General features: G+C 40.0%; 2 protein-coding genes across 2 annotated transcripts in view; both read right to left on the bottom strand.

Moving 5' to 3' along the window:
- LOC104508781 overlaps window positions 1-6,755 on the bottom strand; it is a 24,883-nt gene extending 18,128 nt beyond the window's left edge. The window contains exons 1-4 of the mRNA XM_010150510.1: window positions 6,077-6,755; window positions 5,312-5,582; window positions 4,432-4,579; window positions 3,173-3,379 (exon numbers count right to left, since the gene is read on the bottom strand). Coding sequence (XP_010148812.1) covers window positions 3,173-3,379; window positions 4,432-4,579; window positions 5,312-5,582; window positions 6,077-6,749 — 1,299 coding nt within the window. The 5' untranslated portion in view covers window positions 6,750-6,755. The remainder of the gene's footprint in view (window positions 1-3,172; window positions 3,380-4,431; window positions 4,580-5,311; window positions 5,583-6,076) is intronic.
- Window positions 6,756-19,618: 12,863 nt separating this feature from the next.
- LOC104508779 (serine protease inhibitor 2.1-like) overlaps window positions 19,619-20,710 on the bottom strand; it is a 4,667-nt gene continuing 3,575 nt past the window's right edge. The window contains exon 4 of the mRNA XM_010150509.1: window positions 19,619-19,813. Coding sequence (XP_010148811.1) covers window positions 19,619-19,813 — 195 coding nt within the window. The remainder of the gene's footprint in view (window positions 19,814-20,710) is intronic.

Raw genomic sequence — 20,710 nt, 5'->3', positions numbered from 1 at the left:
AAGGTGTCCCTGCCCATGGCAGGGGGGTTGGAACTAGATGGCCTTTAAGGTCCCTTCCAACCCTAACGATTCTATGATTCTATGATTCAGTAGCAATACATTGCTAACATGATGTGACTTTTTAGTCTTTATATATTAGAAAACAAATTAAAAGGTGATTATTTTGCAAAAGACTTAAATTATGGTATGATTCTATGATATCTCTCATCTGATGAAGATAGACTGGCATCAGAACTATGTACCTCAGCTTTGTCAGGAATTTTTCTCATTAAACATCCTGGTTTACCCATTAAGAGTTCTACCAGTGTCAACATGGGTTCTTATTTGTATTTATGTTTAACAGAACATTAGGAGGTCTTTCCAGCAGAATATGCAATTTGCTTTACAGCCCATGACCTTTAAGGCTGTTGCTTAAGTTATATGTCTTTGGTTTCTTCCCTGTAGATGCAACACAGCACTGGGAACAATGACAAACGTGAACATTGGCGCTAAAAACTGGCTGTTTGAAATATGTTATTTTCCTTGATTTAGTTCAAACATATTATTTCCCTCTCTGCCCCCACACCCGTATACCCTTCAGTTCTTTTTGCTTGTTCCTTCTTTTATGATCTTTAGTACTACTCAAAATTGCTGCTAGTTTTCTTCCAATGTCTTTTGGACTTCACGTAGTTTGTAGGTAAGGGTTAAATGTATCTCCATCATGTATTAATCCTGGTTTCTCAGCTCCTTATTCATGCTTTTAGGCTTATTCATGCTTTTAGACTGCAATACAACAGGACTTGCACACAACAGCAGAAACTCTTGCCTAGCTAGGAAGAAAGTCCTTCCTCTGTTTTACTGAGTGGTTTTGGTCATGAAATTTGCAGTCAGCAAACAAACCAAGAAACAAAAATCCAGGAAAGAAGTAGTAAAACCCCAGCAGACTGGAAGAAGAAACACTCTCCTGAACATGCCATGACTGCGTTGGACTTATGATGATGAATTGGGGGGTTGTGCAGTCCTTCTGTACTCATGATTTATGACACAATTTTCCTGTCCACTGCACATTTTCAGTTAGGGTCAATCTCTGATTTTTTTAAAATAGAAAGAAAACCAAGGCAAGACACATGTATATGGTCCCTACACCCACCTGAAGATATTTCCCACCAAAATAGTTTTTTGATTTTTTTTTGGTTACCCAGTTCTTAATTCAGCATGATATTTCTCCACCCACTTTCAAATAAGTTAAGCAACAAGGTTACCTCTCAAAGTGAGATCTGATTGGCCAAGTATTGTTTAGATATTTTTTTCCTACTAACAAACAGAGACTATTGATCTGAGGTCTGTGCAGAACAACAAACATAAAGTCCTTAGTATTCGCCTATAGAGCCATTAGTCATTGCAAAGCTTGACTTTGGCATGTCCTGAATTAGCCCTGAGATTTGCCAAGAACTTTTAAATGATCTATAGAATCAGTTTATCTGTATTACACCAAGAACAAGTCCTCTTATGCTTAGAGGTATGAAGCCAACTGTTTGTCCGGTTACTGACCGGACTAAATACAGTTATGAGTAAGAAACTTCTGTTGTTGGTTTATGTGATTTTGAGAGTGAATGTCAGGTGTTATATGACTGGCAGATAGGCATAGAAAGGTTCTTATATTCCTTATTGGTATATTTACAGCTACAATTTTCTAATAATGATATTATTAATTTAATGTCAAAGAAAATAAGGATCCCTAAAACAAAAAAGATTATTATATTTTAGAAATATTCACCATAGTTTTTGACTTATATTTTTCACAGATATTTTAAGACACTGAAGTCTAAAAAGTTGCTATTTATAGTTCTTTTGACTGATTTGAGATACTCTATAGCAAAATATTTAATCAAGCTGTAATTTAAGTACTTTCATTGACTTTCTATATTTTAATAAGATACATTAAGGATGTTGATTTTAAAAAACTAAAGAAAAAATGATAAAGTAATTTCAATATTTACTGATCTGTGTTTCTTTCTTTTCATAACCATACTGCTATCTAGTATAGCTGGTATGTTAAAATTCTATCAACTGAGTTACTATAAAACAGCACAATAGTAATAAGTTAGACTCAAGAAAACAAGTGAAAAGGTATAAATGTCAAGTATGCTTTTACTCTATAACAGTAATCTGATGTTAATACACAGAAAGGTGACTTCTCAAATATTACCTTCATTTTATAGATGTGTCTAAGATAGTTTAAAGAAGGTTAACAGTCCCTAGGAAAGCTCTGCTCTTCCTACTAAGAAAATATAAACTCTCTGTGTTATAATTTTTCATTCCTCCTCTTTTCCACCACAGTCTGACAAGCTGGAAAATGTGATAGTGAAGGTGGCATCAGGAGGAGAAAGGAGAAATGGCAGTGACAACAAAAACATAAAAAGGAAACTGATGTTACGGACTACTGCATCATACTTTCATCTCAGGGCATTGGCAATAATAGCTACACCAGCAAGATAAAGCAGGAATTGTTCTTGCTGATATGGCTTCCTTCATTAGTAGAATAAACACCATTTGTAAAGCAAAACCAACCTTCTTGTCTTCATGAGGAGGACTTTCACTGAGGAGGAGACAGAGGGAGGCAAGCTAAACCAGCTGCACCCCTCAACCCTTTACAATGGTGTGTCCTAAAGTGCCCCAGTCACTGATGCTGCAGCTTCATGCCATAATGGGTTAAAGCCCAAACAAATTCATAGAAATTCACTATAATATTAAGGGAATCTGCATTTAAGACTAGCCATCAAAGATTAGTAGATTAAACAGACATGATTTATACCTTCCACCTCCTTTTCCTCGTTTCCCTTCTTCTGCTCTCCCGTACACACACTGTGAGTGTACAGCAATAGCTACATCACCAGGAGACTTTACACCATCTCAAATTGCCCATGGGAGCGTGTCAGGAAAGGGCTTCTTATAAAACCCATGTAAAGTGACTTGCATTTTGTTAAAGCTACAAACTAGACCCAAACATAGTCTGGGGAGAAATACCAATGACTTTTTGACACGGAAAAGTGTTTTGTGTTTTAAGGCATTAATAATGTGTATAAGGATAACGGTTGTAAGACGAGCACTAGTACATGGTGTGTACACATCAATGTCTTGCTGGATCACAGGAATTTAGCCAGCAATGTCATAAGTGCACATACTCTGGTCAATCAGTCATTTTCAGAGGGTTTACAATTTTCCCTATGAAGAGGACAGTGCGAGTGTATTTATCCAGAATCATCAGGAGAAAGGGCCTGTTGAATCTGACTCGAGGTGGATGAGGAAAATCGCCAGATCTCCAGGTAATCTCCTTCACTGTGGTCCCTGCTGCTTCAGTGCCATTCTCATGAACATTTAGCACTGCTCTGTGGATCACCTGCAAGGACAGAAAGCAAAACAACCTCCAGTTGACCAGCCAGCAAGAAGAGAGCAGCCTCCCACCCTCCTCACTCTTGCCAAAAGAGAGCTCTGGGAGGTAATCACCAGCCACTCCCCTTCCCACCACAGGACGATCAGCCATCAGTCCACACCTGCTCGCCTTCTTCACTGTGTGTGCAGACTGTAACCCTCAAACAGCAGATAGCCAAAGACCGCTCAAGATGACTGATGGCAAGAAACTGGAAGCAAAGGAACCTGGTAATTTAGCCTAGACTTTTTTTTTGCCTTTGGCAGCTTCATGTATTATTGTGAATTTACCCTATCATCTAGCTGAAAAAAAAAAAACTTTTTGAGAGCACTAGAAGGGCAAGAATAATTGAATCATAAATCATAGAATGGTTAGGGTTCGAAGGGACCTTAAAGACCATCTAGTTCCAACCCCCCTGCCATGGGCAGGGACACCTTCCACTAGACCAGGTTGCTCAAAGCCTCATCCAACCTGGCCTTGAACACTTCCAGGGATGGGGCATCCACAGCTTCTCTGGGCAACCTGTTCCAGTGCCTCACCACCCTCTCTGTGAAGAACTTCTTCCTGACATCCAATCTAACCCTCCCCACCTTCAATTTAAACCCATTACCCCTTGTCCTGTCACTACAGGCCTTTGTAAAAAGTCCTCTCCCAGCTTCCTTGTAGCCCCTTCAGGTACTGGAAGGCTGCAATAACAGCCTTTTGCCTTCTGTAAGCAGAATTAGAGGAAATTTTATCAAAGCTAATGTGCTACCTTTAGTTAATTTTGTTTAGTAGCCAAAAGGACATTTAATTATATGTATGTCTTATTCCTCATCAGGGAACCATATATGTAAAACCCCTTGTACGTGTGTTTGGCTTCAGGTTTAGGAAAGATAGGGCTTGCTTTGCCTCCAGACTGTCAGCTGTTGATGATTGAGTGATGCTTCAGAGAGAATGGGATAAACTTTTCATGGGATATTAATGTCTGGTTCCTGGGAACAGACAGGTCTGCGGTCACTGTGTTTCACCTGCTGACTTACTTTTGAAACCATCAGTCCAGGCTCCTCAGTAATCCCTGACAGATCAGCTTGTTCAGTGAACAGGTCAATAATACCCACTTGTTTAACTATCCTTTTCACATCATAGGTACCAGAAATAGAAAATTTTGGAATGTGCAGATGTATTTTTCTGTAACAAATAACACAAATAGGGACAATTGTCATCTAGGTGACACTCCTCAATGGCTTCCATATAGCAACACTTCACATTTATTTTTCTAAATGTTAAAAGTCTGCACTCAGGGTTCAGACAGCACTTCTGACCAGGTTAGCTATCTGACATGGAGGTTTGAAGCAGAATAAGCCCCTGTTAACCACTGCCGGGTTCAAGACATGGGGGGGAAGAAACAACTATAACAACTCTGTGGCAAACAGAGCTACTACTGCCCTGTAGCAAATTTTTTTAAAAAGTTCACAACTAGTTGTTCTAAAGGTGTTTTAATATACATCAGGGCCTGGGCCACCACAGAAATAACTGCCGTAATGGTGAATGATTAAAATTTCTGCTTCTACATAAAGTGCCCTCAACACCCTGACACCCAATACCTCAGAAATAGCTACTCCATTGTAGTTTTCTAATGCCCATATGAAACAAGGGGCTGTTAACTTCATCACAGTGCTAAGCAACTTGTTGCTGAGGCAGGAACTTAACCCAAGAGAGATCCCAAGTACAATTCCCTATTTGTTCACTACCCACAGCTCTTCTTCATTTCCAACTAAGAAAAGGGAAGTCCCACATAAAGAGGGACCATTAAATCAGTAGAGTTCAGTTAAATAACCTGGTCTTTAATGTTTTGTCATGGTGAGATAAACACTACAAATCTATAACATGGTCACCTCTCACCTTAGCGAAAACACTTACCTGTCTTGGAGGAGCTTTTCCCATTTAGACACAGTCCTTTTCAAGAGGGCATCTTCCACCTGCTTCATCTTCCCTTTGTCAGGCAAAATAAATAATGCTGCAGCATTTCCACTGTAAGGTATCTGAACCAGCCAACAGGACAGCTCTTCATCAAAGAAATTTCTGTAGTAACCCTTTCGATACATCATGTCGACTTTTACAGATGTGTTCTGATCCACAAAAAAATCCTCCTGTTTTGTATAGGAAGTGCTGAAGGGTTTCTCCCAATGGGCTTATGACAAAGGAAAAAATACTTCAGTGGAATACAAAGAGGAATGGTCATGGTGAGTAAAGCAGAATCTAGTCCCACAGTCTTGATTAGAACAAATATCTTTTTCAAATTACTGCACCCTCAGGTGTTAGAGCATGGCAGGTCATCTTTTTTTTATTTTATTTTTTTCCCAAGTGCTTGAAGACAATTGAAGACAGATAATACTGAAAACACCATATTTTACTAGAGTATGAGTCTATCATCACATTAAAGAATTTACCAAACTCAACAAAGATTTTTTTTTAAACCCAGTGTTTCACTCAATCAGGTGGGGACACAAACATTTATATTGACAATAAATATACATGGGTTTATAGGAATATTTTCCAGATACTGAACATGGTTTTCTCCATTTAGAATATTTAAACCACAGCTTCTTTCTCTTAGGTTTTCATTTAGTGCTATAAGCAGAAAACAACTAAGTTATGATCTTTGCACCCTTTGATATTTCTTACCTTTAAAGAAGACATAGTTAACAAGAACCATTGCAGTGAGAGGATCAAGGTTTTCCACTAGTTTAAAAATTTTCCCATTTGTCTTTTCCTCAATATAACTGTTGATCTGATTCTCAGCCCCAGACGAGTTGTTAAAGTCAGTAGAAAAGACTTCAGATTCATAAAAGCTTTTGACATCATCCAAGAACTTCTGTAGTGGTTTTAGTGTGTCTTCTATAAAAAGGGCATTGCCCAGGCTCAGCTGGAGATCACTGTCTGAGCCGTTCAGCATGCGGAGGAGTTGACAAAACCCTTCATGTACTTCTTGATCCTGAATCTTTTTCAAGTTAAACGCAAGCCCTTCCAAAATCTGTGTCAGTGTCGCCGACTTGGCACCGAGTGCCAGCATTGCAAAGGAAGCAGAGATGCTTATGGGTGAAAAGAAAATATTTTGATCAGTTTCTTCGGATGCGACCAGCTTGTAAAATGAAAATGCAAATTCAGCATTGCTGAGAACTAGTTTGACAAAGGTTTTGTTCTTAACTGGATAAACTTCTTCCCCATGAGAACTGCGTCCTGCATAATATGTCCCTTTAGGATCATCCTGCTTATTGTGGTAACGAGGATGCTGATGACACCAGGCAACAGTGTACAAACCAGCCAGCAATAAACACAAGGAGAAGCTGGGCTTCATTTTCCTTTTAACTGCTTCTGGAAAAGAGATAGGCATGCAAAACGTGGCACAGAAATTAATTTCTTCATGTTGTGTGCTCCAGCCAAGTCAAATGAGGCTTTGAAAACACACCTGACCTCCAAAATCCCACACTTGGATATTTCATTTTCCTGACGCACGCCAGTGATCCCCATAAAGAATATGCCTCCTGTTACACTATTTGTATAACCAAGTACTCTCCTAAAAGAGTTAATTTTGATCATATTAACTTTTTAAAACTAGGGTAGGGCTGTGGGTTTTTTTGGTTGGTTGGCTGTTGTTATTTTGGGTTTGGGTTTTTTTTTCCTTTTTCTGGAAGCTTATGACATTTTCCCCAGAGTAACTGATAGAAGTTGGTTTTGTACTCAGTACAGTAGGATGGCCACTGCAGCCCTGTTAGACTTCTTCAATTCATCAAGTGATTAGAAAATTAAATCTGTGTTAAATAAAAATGTGATATAAATACAGATCATATTTGATCAACATTGGATCACTGTGGTAGAAAAATCTTTAGTCTTCTCTGTTGTTTCCAAAACAAATATTTATTTAATTATGTGAAGCATCTTCTTCACTAGCAGCCCATTCTTGCTGGCTTTTGACATGTTTTTATTTTTTTGTATAACAGGTATATCCCTTTGTTTACATATGAAAAGACTCCCTTCCCAGGCAACAAGAAAATTCCCCAAAATGAACTGTCAAAAAAATCCAAGGAAAAACTGAAAGGGTACTTACAGTGCTACAAAAAGGATCTTGCTGCATACATCTGGTCTTGTTTGCTCCTTCTTCTCTTCAGTACCATTGAACAGGATCAAACAGACCATCCCTGTTAATCATTAATCAGTTCAAATAAAAATTGCCAGCAAGTATGCACAGCAAGCAGTAATGACGCTAGATATTCTGGACAGTTTGTCTAGCCCACACACAAGCTAACAGTGCTGGGTGGTGGGGCTGCGGATGAGAAGAAGCAGAGCAGGGACTGTATCTCCTGCTGCTTCCATGCTTGTGGATTGACATGAGAAGCCTGTGGTTGCCTGGAAGGAAAGCCATACCGTTCATGGTTGGAGATGAACACTGTGACTTCACGTGAAGGCCACCCTTCGCCTGGGTCTGGCTGTGGGGGATGAGGCCACCAGGACAGCTTGCCCAGGCGCGCAGCCTCCCTGCCAGACTGTCCCTCTTAGCTTGGTCCTGGGGGACTGATGAACGGGATGAGGACATTGCTAGAGTTGTAACCTCTCTTTAAGGATTTCAAAACAGGGTAAGCCAATTTCACACTTAGAAAGTCCTCCTCTCTTACTGTAATACCTCAGTCACCTTTGACACCACGTTTAATAGTTTTGGGTCTTTTCCCAAGGAGAGCAGGCTGTCTGTGATTGGGGAACGGTCTCTAGATTTCTTTAGAGAATAACATGTGACATTACCACCCTGGTGAGACATTTCCAGTCAATACAGCTCTTCAATCATGATTAACAGGTAAAGCAAAAGCCATGCAAGCAAAGCAAAGCAAGGAATTAATTTACCACTTGCCCTCAACAGGCAGGTGTTCAGCCATCCCCAGGAAAGCAGGGCTCTATCATGTGTAAAGGTTACTTGGGAAGACAAACACCGTAACTCTGAACCCATCACCCCCAACTCTCCCACCTTCTTCTTCCCCCAGCTTTATATGCTGAGCATGTTGTCACATGGTATGGAATATCCCTTTGGTCAGCTGGGGTCAGCTGTCCTGGCTGTGTCCCCTCCCAACCCCATGCACCCCCAGTCTCCTCATTGGTGGGGTCATTTGAGAAGCAGAAAGAGCTTTGACTCTGTGTAAGCACTGCTCAGCAGTAACAAAAATATCCCTGTATTATCAACACTGTTTTCAGCACAAATCCAAAATGTACTAGCTACTATGAAGAACATGAACTCTATCCCAGACAAAACTAGCACAAGGACTAACCTAGAAGATGCTTCTCATTTTCCACTAACTCTGCCTTCCATTTTAACTCATATTTCTTTAATGAGCACCCAGATGTGCTTGTTCCTTCATGCAGGTTTTGCTTCATATGCCTTCAAGAATTTAACTCTTCATGTACAAACCTTGATAATTGAATTTTAAATGTAAAAGTTGAGGTAAAGTAAACACAAGATGTATTGTAATCCAGAAGGATTTGGTTGTGTGGATGTGGCTTGCTCACATGTTTTCTTTGTTACTTACTACTGAACTGCAAGCAGGAGAATGTCATCTGGCAGATGTTGTTATCAAATGCAAACTTCAAAAGGAATACAGTGTAAATGATGAAGATACTAAGGTTTTCTGGACTGTATTGGTGAAGAATTTCACCGTCTTCTTGGCAAAGAGCATTAGTGTAAATGAGAGCCCATGTCAGGAAGGAGAACTATGGTAATACGTAACAAAGAGAAGTGGCCAAGTCAACACACACATCCCTCTCTGCAAGCTCCCATGCATCTGGCACCTGAGCAGGAACCCCAGGTTATGTCAGGCATTGAAATGCCCCGTATGAGTTGTTCAACACCTCTGGGAGCACACTAGTGGGGAGTCTGAAGGCAGTATTGGAAAGGGAACTGTACCTTCTTCCCTCAATTTCAAACCAAGGCTCTTGTTTCGTGGTTATCTCATATAGCTGCATAGTCAAGCAGCAAAACAGGTCAGGACTCACCATTTTCTTTTTGAAATCTGCAGTACTAATCTTTTGCATACTAACCTAGTAACTAGAGTACTTGATGACTTGATCTGCATACAAGACCCTCAAGTCTTAACAAACAGTTCAGCCCGAGATAATCAGACCCAAATGGTTCACTTGCCAGAGTAACAGCCCACGTTCAGGCTGCAAGAGGCTGATATGAAAGTGAAGGCAAAGATAATTCCCAGCCTTCCTTCTGAGCATCTTCTGCTTAAAAATCAAATAAAATATAAATACTACTTATTTGAGATGTGTAGATAATTGTGTGTGGATATTCGTGTGTTCTTTCATCTACCTGTGAAAGACATACAATATTTATGTATGCAAATTCACAGACCCCTGTAGATATTCATAGTATTGGAGAAAGATCAAGTAGTATGATATGTTAAGCTAATAATGCAAGCACAAGCCTGGGAGATAGGAAACATAGATTTCCCTCCAAGAACAACTCAAATAGAAGAAGAAAGAAAGGCCCTAGGAATTGTTTTTGAATGTGATACCTCATTGCACAAGATGTGCAAATGTTATTAATTCTGGTCATATGAGTAGTGTGTGCATAGTTCCGCTAACGATAATCATAATCTTTGCTAAATCAGAACCTGTGGCAATAATGCCTTATGATTTGAACTGAAAAAACCTGAATGAATTTATTTCAAACTACTTGTGATTTTTGATAAACAATAACTTCAAAATACTTTTTAAAGAACTTTGAATTGCACGTTTACTAGATTTTATATGCAGAAATTCCCACAATGTTTTAAACTGATTATTGCTAAAAGCTCATAAAAATTAGAGAGTTCTTTGTTCCTTATATCAAGTGATGTATAAATATTTTATTTACCAAGATTTTGTTGAAAAAAAATGAAAATCATTGTGAAGTGTAGATGAAAGGAAAAAACCATAATAACTTAAAAGAAAAATAAAGACACTAGTTGATTAGGCTGTAAATACCCGGATTTAGAGACATTAACTCTTTCAGAGAGTCTGTCATCAGAACAGAATATGCCATTAGTTATTACTGTATTGTTATTTTATTTTTAATCAGATGTTGACTCCTTCCAGTACTGCATGATTTAATATCTTACACCTCTATAGACAAACAGTCATCGACTTCATTAGTGTCCAACTAATAAAGTGGCCTGAATAAATTAATGAGATTAAAAATCTGAGCCTATCCCTCTGTTCTAATCTAATGCAAATTAAGAACACCATTTCAATGCACGGTACTGATTCACATCACACATGATTTTTTTTTATAGTACAAACAGTCATGAACTTTTTTTCCAAATGGAACTCCTAGAAAAAAAAGAAAAAAAAAACCAGAAATGACTCAGAGGAAACATGGTGACATTAACTACACTATGATGGAGACAAGACAAAGCAGAAAATTTTAGAAACTGTTCTGTAAGCAGTGGAGTTAGGATAGCCTAGTTTACTAAGGATTTATGTCTCTCCTTACCACAATAACCAAACTTTTACTCCACAGCCTCCAGGTTGAATCCTACCAGGCAGGAGAGAAGAGCTGAGGCTAGGGCAAGGACTAGAGCTAGGTCTGAGACTAGGGCTGGGGTTCCCTGCCACGCACTCATTGCCTGGGGCAACCAGCAGAATTTGAAGCCGCTGAGTCCTGCCTACCTTCCCCACAACAGACATAAACTTGGATTTCACTGATTTTTTTCAGAGTTGTATAATGTTTTTTTCAAATTCCTACCTCTGTTAAACCTGACTGAAATTTGCCAGTAAACTGCAATGTTATGGAGGGTAACTATGAGTAGGCAAGTGGCTACAAACATGAAAATTTGATGCTGTTGCCTTTGAAAACCAAGCTAGTTATTTTATTATCTTTGCATTTGAGGTTATATGAGTCACAATTTCTCAGTTTTCACAGCCCATATGACTCCATTTCTTACTAGCTATCATGAATATTTTCATCATCCCTACATTGCCATCCAGAGAGATCATGATAGGCTGGAGAGTTACGCCTGTGGCAACCTCATGAATTTCAACAAGGTCAAGTGCATGATCTAGATGACCTTTAAGTTCCCTTCCAATCAAAACCATTCTATGATTCTGTGATTCTATGATTTACTTGTGAAAACAACTCAATTTATTTTATATTACCTTTTAATAATTGTGTATCTCCATTTTTATCATTAGCTTTTCTTTTATGTCCTCTCCAGGAAGACCTTGTAGACAGTCCAACACTTGGAGCGATTTAGCAGTACAAGATGGATGAAGAGTAGATACGGTAAACACCAAAACTGTTTTATAACATTTTATGACCAGACTGGATGTTCCAGATGACCATATATTTAAAGTGAGATTCTGTGTCATTCATTAGTAAGCACCATTGGAGGAGAGTGATTTAAAAATCAATTCCTAAAAGCATAATGCTTCTGAATCTAAATCTTGCACTAGTTACATGATAAAACCTACTGAAAAACTGTGATAAAATTGGTTTGAGCAAATATTCAGTTAGCAAATCCATAATATCTATGCAAAAGTATGGGATATAAAAGAAAACTGCTTTTACGAAGTAGCACTGACTAGGAAGCATCGTGATCTACACTCCACCTTGGTAAAGCAACCACACTATACCTCCATATGTATTCAATCTTGAGCACAGAAGCCCAGAAGTTCTTCATGCTTAAAACATTTTCTGATCTGGAGTGAGGGACTTTGAGCCTTAAACTAGAATCCTGCATAAGCACTTTGGAAAGGGTTTTCCAAGTGTGGACAGTGAATTGCAGAACTGGAAAATGATGAAATTATGCATCTTTGACCTGCTGTCTATTGTATACTTTGGACTGAAATTGGTTTACTTACCAAAGAAATGTAGCTGACCTAAGTTTCCACTGCTTTATACTCAGTACATAAGATACAGTTATGGATAGATAGACCTAAGCATTCCCTTTGCCCATGCAGAAATACATTTCTAAGTTAGAAGACACCTATTGATTGAATAGATTTATCTTGGGCCAGTGCCTATGTAATGGGAGAAAGACACAGCACATTGCTTTCTGCAGCCCATAACAGGGAGTCTGTCCATTGAATCTGGGTAAACACAGGTCTTTTCTGACCTTTCCTATTATATTAGCTCACAACTTCCCTTAATAGGAAAAGTCTGAGGTTGGCAGTGCAAGAGACAGCTGCGAGCTCAGAACTTTTATTCAGCCTCCTTGGGCTGGGGCTGAACAGTGCTCTTGCCCAGGTCTGTCGTGCAGGGGAGCACTAGGAACAAGTACTGAGCTGATGTACCTTTGGGGTCGCAGGATCTGCAGTATACAGAACCACCTCCTTTTACTAGCTTTGACCCTGGCTAATACATGCTTCAGGTGATGGTCTGTAGCTTTGGCATTGGAAGGGTAGTAAACATTCAGTCTTCATTACCCCAGTGTGTGCCACAAATAATTTTTGCCTTCTTCATGACATCTAAGTTGTCACTTTTCCAAGCTGAAGACCTCTCACTTCAAACAGGAGTTTTCCAGACCTTTGGTTAACCTTACTACCCTTTTCTAAAGATTTTCTGGTTCTCATTTATCCTTTCTGTTATTACAGGACCAGAACTACATGCTTTAATACAGGTGTGGGTGAAACAGAGATTTAGGCAGTGGCACAATTTTCCTATCTGATTGGCTCTTTGTTTTTCCTAATAATTTCTATTATTTAATTTACCTCCTTCCCCAGTACTGAGCTGATCTGTACGTGAACTACCTACCGTAACACCAAAGCCTTACTCCTGAGTGACAGCAGTCGGTTCAGGTACAGCATTCCACCAATCCTGCAGCTCAATCACAGCAACAAAATCAAAATCCCCACTCAACAGCAAACCAGAAACCTTCTTTTCTTTTTGGTTTCAAAATAAGACAGAATTTGTCATGTCCATTCCTTGATTTTACCAGAAGATGGTGGCACAGAGTTCCTTTTCCTATAAACCCCAGAACTCAAGGCTCCATATTGACAGTTCTACCTTCAGAAAGCAGTGTAGCAGAATCACATTAAAAGCTTGACTTCTCTCAAGAATCTTATATTCTTAACTGAAGTTATAACATTTTACTAGCAGAATTTGCCCTGAAGACCTTATTCTCAAAGCGTAAAGGAACCCATCTTATACAAACAACTTTTGGAGTGACAAGGTCACCAGAGAATAAAAGTTCTCATTTTCGAATTAAGTTGTCTACACAGAGAAACGTCTTGGCATTACAGTTTAAATTGATGCCTTACATTATTTTTCTTTCTCTTGCAGACGTAACCTTAAATGAGCACTAAGAAAACCCCCTATGTAGATATTTTGGAATTACACTTGAAGTTTTTTGCTACCAAGGCCAGATAGAAAGGATTAGGTCTAAATTTTGCAAAATGTTATCATTTGTTATTATTTAATAGGTTAATACTGTTGGCTATGGTGAAGAAGCAGAAAGCAGATCAGCTAGCTGAATCAATATATTCAATAAAATGAAGTTTATGATATGATTCCATAATTCATATTCCTGTTCTTAAACAAGTCTTTGACACTGTAAACTTTAAGGATGTTGAGAATTCTGAGAGGTCACCAGGACGGTTTAATGCAAAAATTCTCTCCCGTTTTTGAATGGAGGCAAAGGATGTAGCTGTGTGGTTCCCTTAACCTCTGCGGCTCACATTCTGGCAGGTTGGCATAATCCCATTTCTATCAATGGTTTACATTAACACACCTCCTCAAAACACTTTGGTATTCAGGCTGTACCTACGTAGGCTTTCTGTCGTGATTGCTGCACTGTCTTTCTCTGTCTTTCCTGACAACCTAGAAGCAGCTCGAAGGGCTGGAGCATATTTGCCTCTATGTGATGCCCGTTCTCAGTCACCTTTGGCACAGTGTGAATACGTCAGGTCTGTGACACACAGCACAATGACAGGCATCGGCGTGAGGTAGTAATCTCTGGCTGGGGCAGCAGGGGCTCAAGATACCTTCAAATTTCATCCATAAAATTTACCAGAGGTATAGAGCTCAGGGTTGAAAGATATAAGATACAGGAACAGAAAATAAATTGAACATCCCAGTATCTCTCCCTTGAATATGCAAGGTACAGTATGGCCTTTTTGGTGACTAAAGAATCTGCACCTGTGTGAACAGCAAAATTAAATGAGGTCTAGGCATATGATCTCTTTGGCATTAATTTGCTTTTTAGGACATACTTTTCATTATACCTTTCATCACCTCTGTTCACAGATGTTTTCTCTTGCTCTGAGATTCTTTCCTGGCTGCAAACAAAGTTCTTATGATGACTACAACACTTAGTGAATTACCTTATTCTGTGTTGTTTTCTCCTTTCAAATATTTTCCTTCAGCAGAGCATCTTCTACACAGTCTGTGTTGCCTACATGAGACATTGTAAACAATGCAGCAACTTTTCCTTAATAATGTATTTGCACAAATCAGGCAAAGCCTTCTTCAGACCTTCCATATGAGCATCACATTGACGTTAACAGAATTTTTCCAACTACAGAGGATACATTCTTGTTTAGCAAAATAATAAATCATAAGTATTTTGTTTCCAAATGGCTTATGGAAAAGAAACTGAATGCAGTCAAATATGAGAGAAATAAAGACCTATTTGAATAAATCATGCTAATTTGCTTGTAATAAATTCATCTCCAAGGGTAGGACTGAACTGAAAAGTTACTTTCATCATAGAAATCCTCTTTTACAAGAAGCCAACAAAGCCATTTGCTGCATCATCAGGGCTGAGCTGAGTTTGTGTAACCAGGATATTAATCATGCTCAAGGACATCAATATGAAATGAGTGAATTATATTGTTTTCTTTACAACTGTTAGTCTGGGGAAAGAAAAATTACCAAGTATTTAAAAATGGGTTCTCTGTTAAGCCTGGGACTGGGAACTTACAAAGGGTATTTCCAGATCAGTCTTTGCCGCCTAACAGTTTACAGGGAGTGGATGATACCATCATTGCGTACATGTGCTCAGTTTAAATCTAGTGAAAGCAGCCTCCTGTTGGACAGGGAATGCTGGACATATGGATATGATTGGAAGGATGTGTCACAGGTCTTGGAGATACATGGCCTATTGTGGTCTTCATGCTCATTTCCCTCCTGAGAATTTGCATTCATCCTAGTTCCCACTGCAGTGAATAGAGTTTTCATTGAAATAATTGAATATAAAATGCTTATATTTCTCTTGCACTTTGTTTCTGCTCTGAAACTCTAGTGCCTCTGTGCTTTGGAGACAAGACTTGAATGCTGAATTAGGGAGTAACACTGCTATGAGCATTTCTTTTTTTTTTTTTTTTAAATACCTTCAGAAGATACTTAGACTCATGTCAAAAACAAGCTGGATTATGAGGCACTGAGACTGCCTTGTAGCTGGCATCCAGGTACCCCTGATTCTCAGAATCCACAATCAAAAACCACCCTGCCCAGGAACTGTCATAATCAACTGGTTTTTAAGAGCATAGTTATTCTCTGCTTGAAAGGAATGTGAGTGCAAGGAAAAAGCCTGCTGCTTTTGTTGTGCTGAATCTACTGAAACAATTAGAATAGGGTTGGCTTACATCTGGGTGAATTCCCATGTCTTTGAAATAGTAGCAGCGATCAGTGGCTGAACACATGACATACCTTTAGGGAAACGGTTGGTGTGCCCATTCAAGTGTGAGTTCTCTGGGTACTACAGCCCTGTTGAGGCTCAGATCACATAGGTGGGAATAAGAAAGGAAAGTTCAAAGTACTGGTAGCATCTGAATAGCAGGACTTATGTGACCAACGAGTATTTCTGTGATTATCTGATTTCTTTGTGCCATTTGTTATTGAGTCAGCTCCTTTCCTTGCTGATGAAAGGTAAAATGCATTGAACACGTACTGCATAAGCCCTGAAACCTTACTGCTTCACGGTTTGTGACAACATGCTACATGGACTCTGCCATGGGGCAAAGCAAACAGAGCTTTACTGACAGAAACTACCCCATCAGTAAACAGAGTCTCAGTGGACCATAAACAAGGTCAGACAGAACAAACTTCCTGTCTCCCACATGATTCCAAGTCTGCCAAGAGAAGTCTGGCACTCAGATCTGTGGGGGCATGGCTAGGCTGCTCTTCAGGGACTCATCCCAATGGGTCCATTTTACCTGCAGGTGTTCTCAGCTGACATATGCTCTCTTTAGGTAAGTCCTTTTCCTCAGAGCTTCCTGTAAGTCTGTCAGGTGAGGGCTAACAGACCCGCAGCGGGTCATTTATCTGGGATGGTTACCACAGGGGGTCACGTACTCCACTGTTAGCTGAATTGTCCCCTTCTGCTCACTTTTCTGTTGCTGCAAAAGGTCAGATGGACAGTACGTCATGGGGTATAAAGAAACTCTTTCAGGGCTTAGTTTGAATCCAACTGTCCCACAGACTGAGAGAATACGTGTGTGGGATTAATCTCTTCTAATCACATTTGGTTTTGTTGTAGTAGAAGACTGAAGAGCGTTAATAAAATCACCAACAGATGAATGAAAGACACCATAAAATACATGTGTTAACCACAGACAAAATGAATGGTAAGTGTGTAAATGAAATTTTTAGCTTATGTCTGTAAGAATCCTTCTTTTCCTTCTCTACCAGTAATACAACTAGATAGGATGAAGAGGAACGTTCCTTATCACACACTAAAGTAGACAAAAGCAACACAGACAAATGATGAAAGGCAGACCGAGAGTTTTCTTGGAAATAGGAAAAAATACCCCCTCTATCCACAACAATTTTGCAGAATAACAATTCTGCAGAACAACAATTTTGCAGAATTGCCCAGTTCTCAAAGAACACCATCAGCACTATGCTGAGAACAGCATCAGCCGGGTATATTTAGCCCCCTGCTCTATGGATCTCCATACTGTGAACCACAGGCAGTTTTGTGTCTTCCATGTATGTATGGCACAAGACTAGGTGTTTTTCCTCTGTTGTCTCTACATCCTTCTCTTTCAGAGAGATTTGGGATGACCCCTCTTCCCACTCCAGGTACCCACCACTGCTCAGGCCAAACTTTTGGACTAGACCGTGAAGTTCCTCAACTGGAGGACAACTGTGGTGATACCCCACACACTGGAGATAGCTCCCAAGTCCATCCAGCATTCAAAGGTGCCCTGTTTGGTACTTTTGCCAGGAGCAGTCACTCCTCACACTCCAGTGTGAAAATTCCCAGTGCAGCTGTCCTCTTGCACTTCCTTGCCTCCACTCTCAGAAGCAAAGGCCTGGGAGGTAGATGGGGCAAGAAGTTGCTCCATGTGTTATTTCCCAAAGCCTCTGCTCTGTCCTAGTAACTGTGAGATTTTTCCTAACCTCTTACCCTTTAGCAATAGGCTAAGAACCTGTTTTTCTGCCGCCCCACGCTGATAAAAATCTCACTATCCTACCTTCTAATCAGTACTGGTGCACCAATTTATCAGTGTAGGATCTCACTGGAGTTGCTCCCAGCTCTTGTTGAGTTTGTACAGCCACCTCAGAGCAGGATGCCTCACACTACAGCAAGTTATCATTGATCTCAACTCTGTAAAAGCCACTGCTTCACACAGAGGTGTGACATCTCCCAGTCCACTGAGTGATGGTATCTTGCCCCAGCAGAAGAAATAGCTCAGGGCTTCCACTGAGTCCTTGCTGCTTAGAGCAAAGGGTTTCATACAAGGCAGCAGTCTCCAAGCTCCCCTGAGTCAGAAGCATAGCCCCCTGTACACCATACCCATGCTACAAGCACTGATGGGTCTCAATAAAACACCTCTGCACAGGGTGGATGGGTTTGGAAGAAGTCAATAGACCTCAAGGTGGGGCGAACAAGTGTGAGTACCAGAGAAATGTCAGGGGCAGGAAGCTTGTTTGTTGATTTGGGACCTGCATCAGCTTCACAATGCTCACAGCACATTGCCAGGACCGTTGCAGAAACAAGAAACGTACATTCAGGAGCATTGTCTTCCCAGTGAAAGGAACTAAACTCCACCTGCAAAAATTTATCCAGGGTCAATAGGCAATGGCATGAAGAGAAAGCAGTGCAGTGGGGCAACAGCTGTCAAAGCAGGAGTCAGTCCCTCCTTGAGGCAGCAGCTGGCTTTGCTATAGACTTCAGCAAGGCTGAGCATTGGGCCCCAGCTCTCCATTGCAGTAACAGCGGGTGATCTGCCGACTCACTGCAAAAAGAAAGTGTTTATGTATTTCTTGAAAACAGGTTTCACCCTGTTAGCCATAAGGAGAGAATGCAAAGAATCACCATCTCCATCCATGAATAAAGTTGGACTAATTTAACAGCCTTTAAACCTATCTTACAGACAACCTGCTATGTTAATAAGAGTGACTGAAAGTTTTAGTTGATTTTAAAAGATTTATAACAGGATAGGAAGAGACTGGAGACACTGAGAGTCTGTCCTTAAGTGATGGATTTAAATGACAGTACTTATTTTATTCATCAGTCATAATGATAATTTATGGATGACACTGTAGCAGGACAATTCTTTGACAGTTTATGCTTAGTGTCACCATCTCTCAAAGTTTTTAACAGACTCAGTGGACTGCAAAAAGACACAGTGAGTGCTACAGCAGAATTAATCTATTGTCTCAGGGGTTTTCTTTTTTGTCAGTGTTTTTAAAAAATGTCTGAGGCAAAGAGTTGGAACATGTGAGAAAGAACAGGTTGGTTGAAGGTGAACAGCATTGACTTAGGCAGCAAGGAATGATGTAAGGAAGAAAGGACACTGTGTGGACCGGCTCAGATTAACATTGGTCATCAGGAAGGCCTGGTGAAGGCATAATAGAATTGCAAGGCACTTGTTACCTGTTGGGATATAACTTTTGGTGAGTAACCAAGAACTGAAAGCAGTCTGGATAAAACAGCTTAGCAGAGAGAACACGCTTACAAAACTAACAGTAGACTTTAAAAAACCCAGTCTTCCAAGGAAAATTTGGAAAATGTGTTGATAACTTGAATTACTCAGCTGGGGAAAATATTACATTTTAAAACAGTCAGTTGCTTGGGGGGGTTTACAATCCTTTTTTTCCATTTTCTTGCTTATTAGTTTAATAAGGAAATTACTCATTTACTCCTGAATATCCTTCAATCAGAGAGTAGTAAGTAGCACTAACTAGCTGACTTGTGCAAGCACTGTAGACATTATAACTCTTCCTGAAAACCAGCATGCCCAATAACTCAGCTATTAATTTTTAGTGGGATCAACAATTTTCCCCATGAAAAGTGTGGTGCCTGTTGTTCTTTCAGAAATCAGTATAATGAAGGGTCTGTTGATTTTGATAGTAGCAGAAGGACGAAAAACTCTGGTAAGGATTATGGCTGTGGCTCCTGCAGCCTCAGTTCCAGTCTCATCAACTTCTAGCAGGGCCTTGTGAACTGCCTGCAGGGAAAAGGAGCAAACACTGTGGTTTATATATGGGACAGCAAACAGGGGGTGAAGATACATGCTCAAAATTTCTTGTATGGTAAATCTCTAACAGCTTGCAACAAGAGTGTTTTCCATATCAGGACTGAATGGGGGAGGGCCAAAAATAAAAATGGTCATACTGTAGATGCAACCTCACCAGTGCTCAGTAGACGGGGATAATAGCAGTCCATGCACTAACTGGTTTATTTTCTTGGGTGGACTTCCACTAGCAATGCTTTCTCTGTTATACCAAGGTTAATGGAAGACTGCTATTTAAATGTTGATACAGGGGCAGTATTTGGCATCTTTGACACATTCAATCATAGCTTAAACTGGCATGGTGAAATTCTGCTACCGCAAAATAAAAGTTTCCTGGAAACATTGAGAATATTAAAAAATTAGGTACTAATCATCACAAATATAGAATCATAGAATAGTTTATATTGGAAAAGGCCCTTAAGATCATCAAGTTCAACTGTTAACCTAGCAAGACCAAGTCCACCACTAAACCATGTCCCTAAGCACCGCATCTACACATCTCTTAAGTATCTCCAGGGATGGTGAGGCCATCACCTGCATGGGCAGCCTGTTCCAATGCCTGTCAACCCTTTTGGTGAAGAAATTTTTCCTAATATCCAATCTAAACCTCCCCTGGTGAAACTTGAAGACATTTCCTCTTGTCCTATCACTTCTTACTTGTGAGGAGAGACCAACCCCCACCTCTCTGCAACCTCCTTTCAGGGAGCTGTAGAGAGTGAAAAGGTCTCCACTGAGCCTCCTCTTCTCCAGGCTGAACAACCCCAGTTCCCTCAGCCACTCCTTACAGGATTTGCTCCAGACCCTTCCCCAGCTTCATTGCCCTTCTCTGGC

The sequence above is a fragment of the Eurypyga helias genome, unplaced genomic scaffold (genome assembly GCF_000690775.1).
Source record: "Eurypyga helias isolate BGI_N326 unplaced genomic scaffold, ASM69077v1 scaffold7144, whole genome shotgun sequence".
Classification (NCBI taxonomy): Eukaryota; Metazoa; Chordata; class Aves; order Eurypygiformes; family Eurypygidae; genus Eurypyga; species Eurypyga helias.
Note: the sequence above shows the minus strand (reverse complement) of the source record. Positions and strands in the feature narration are given on the sequence as shown.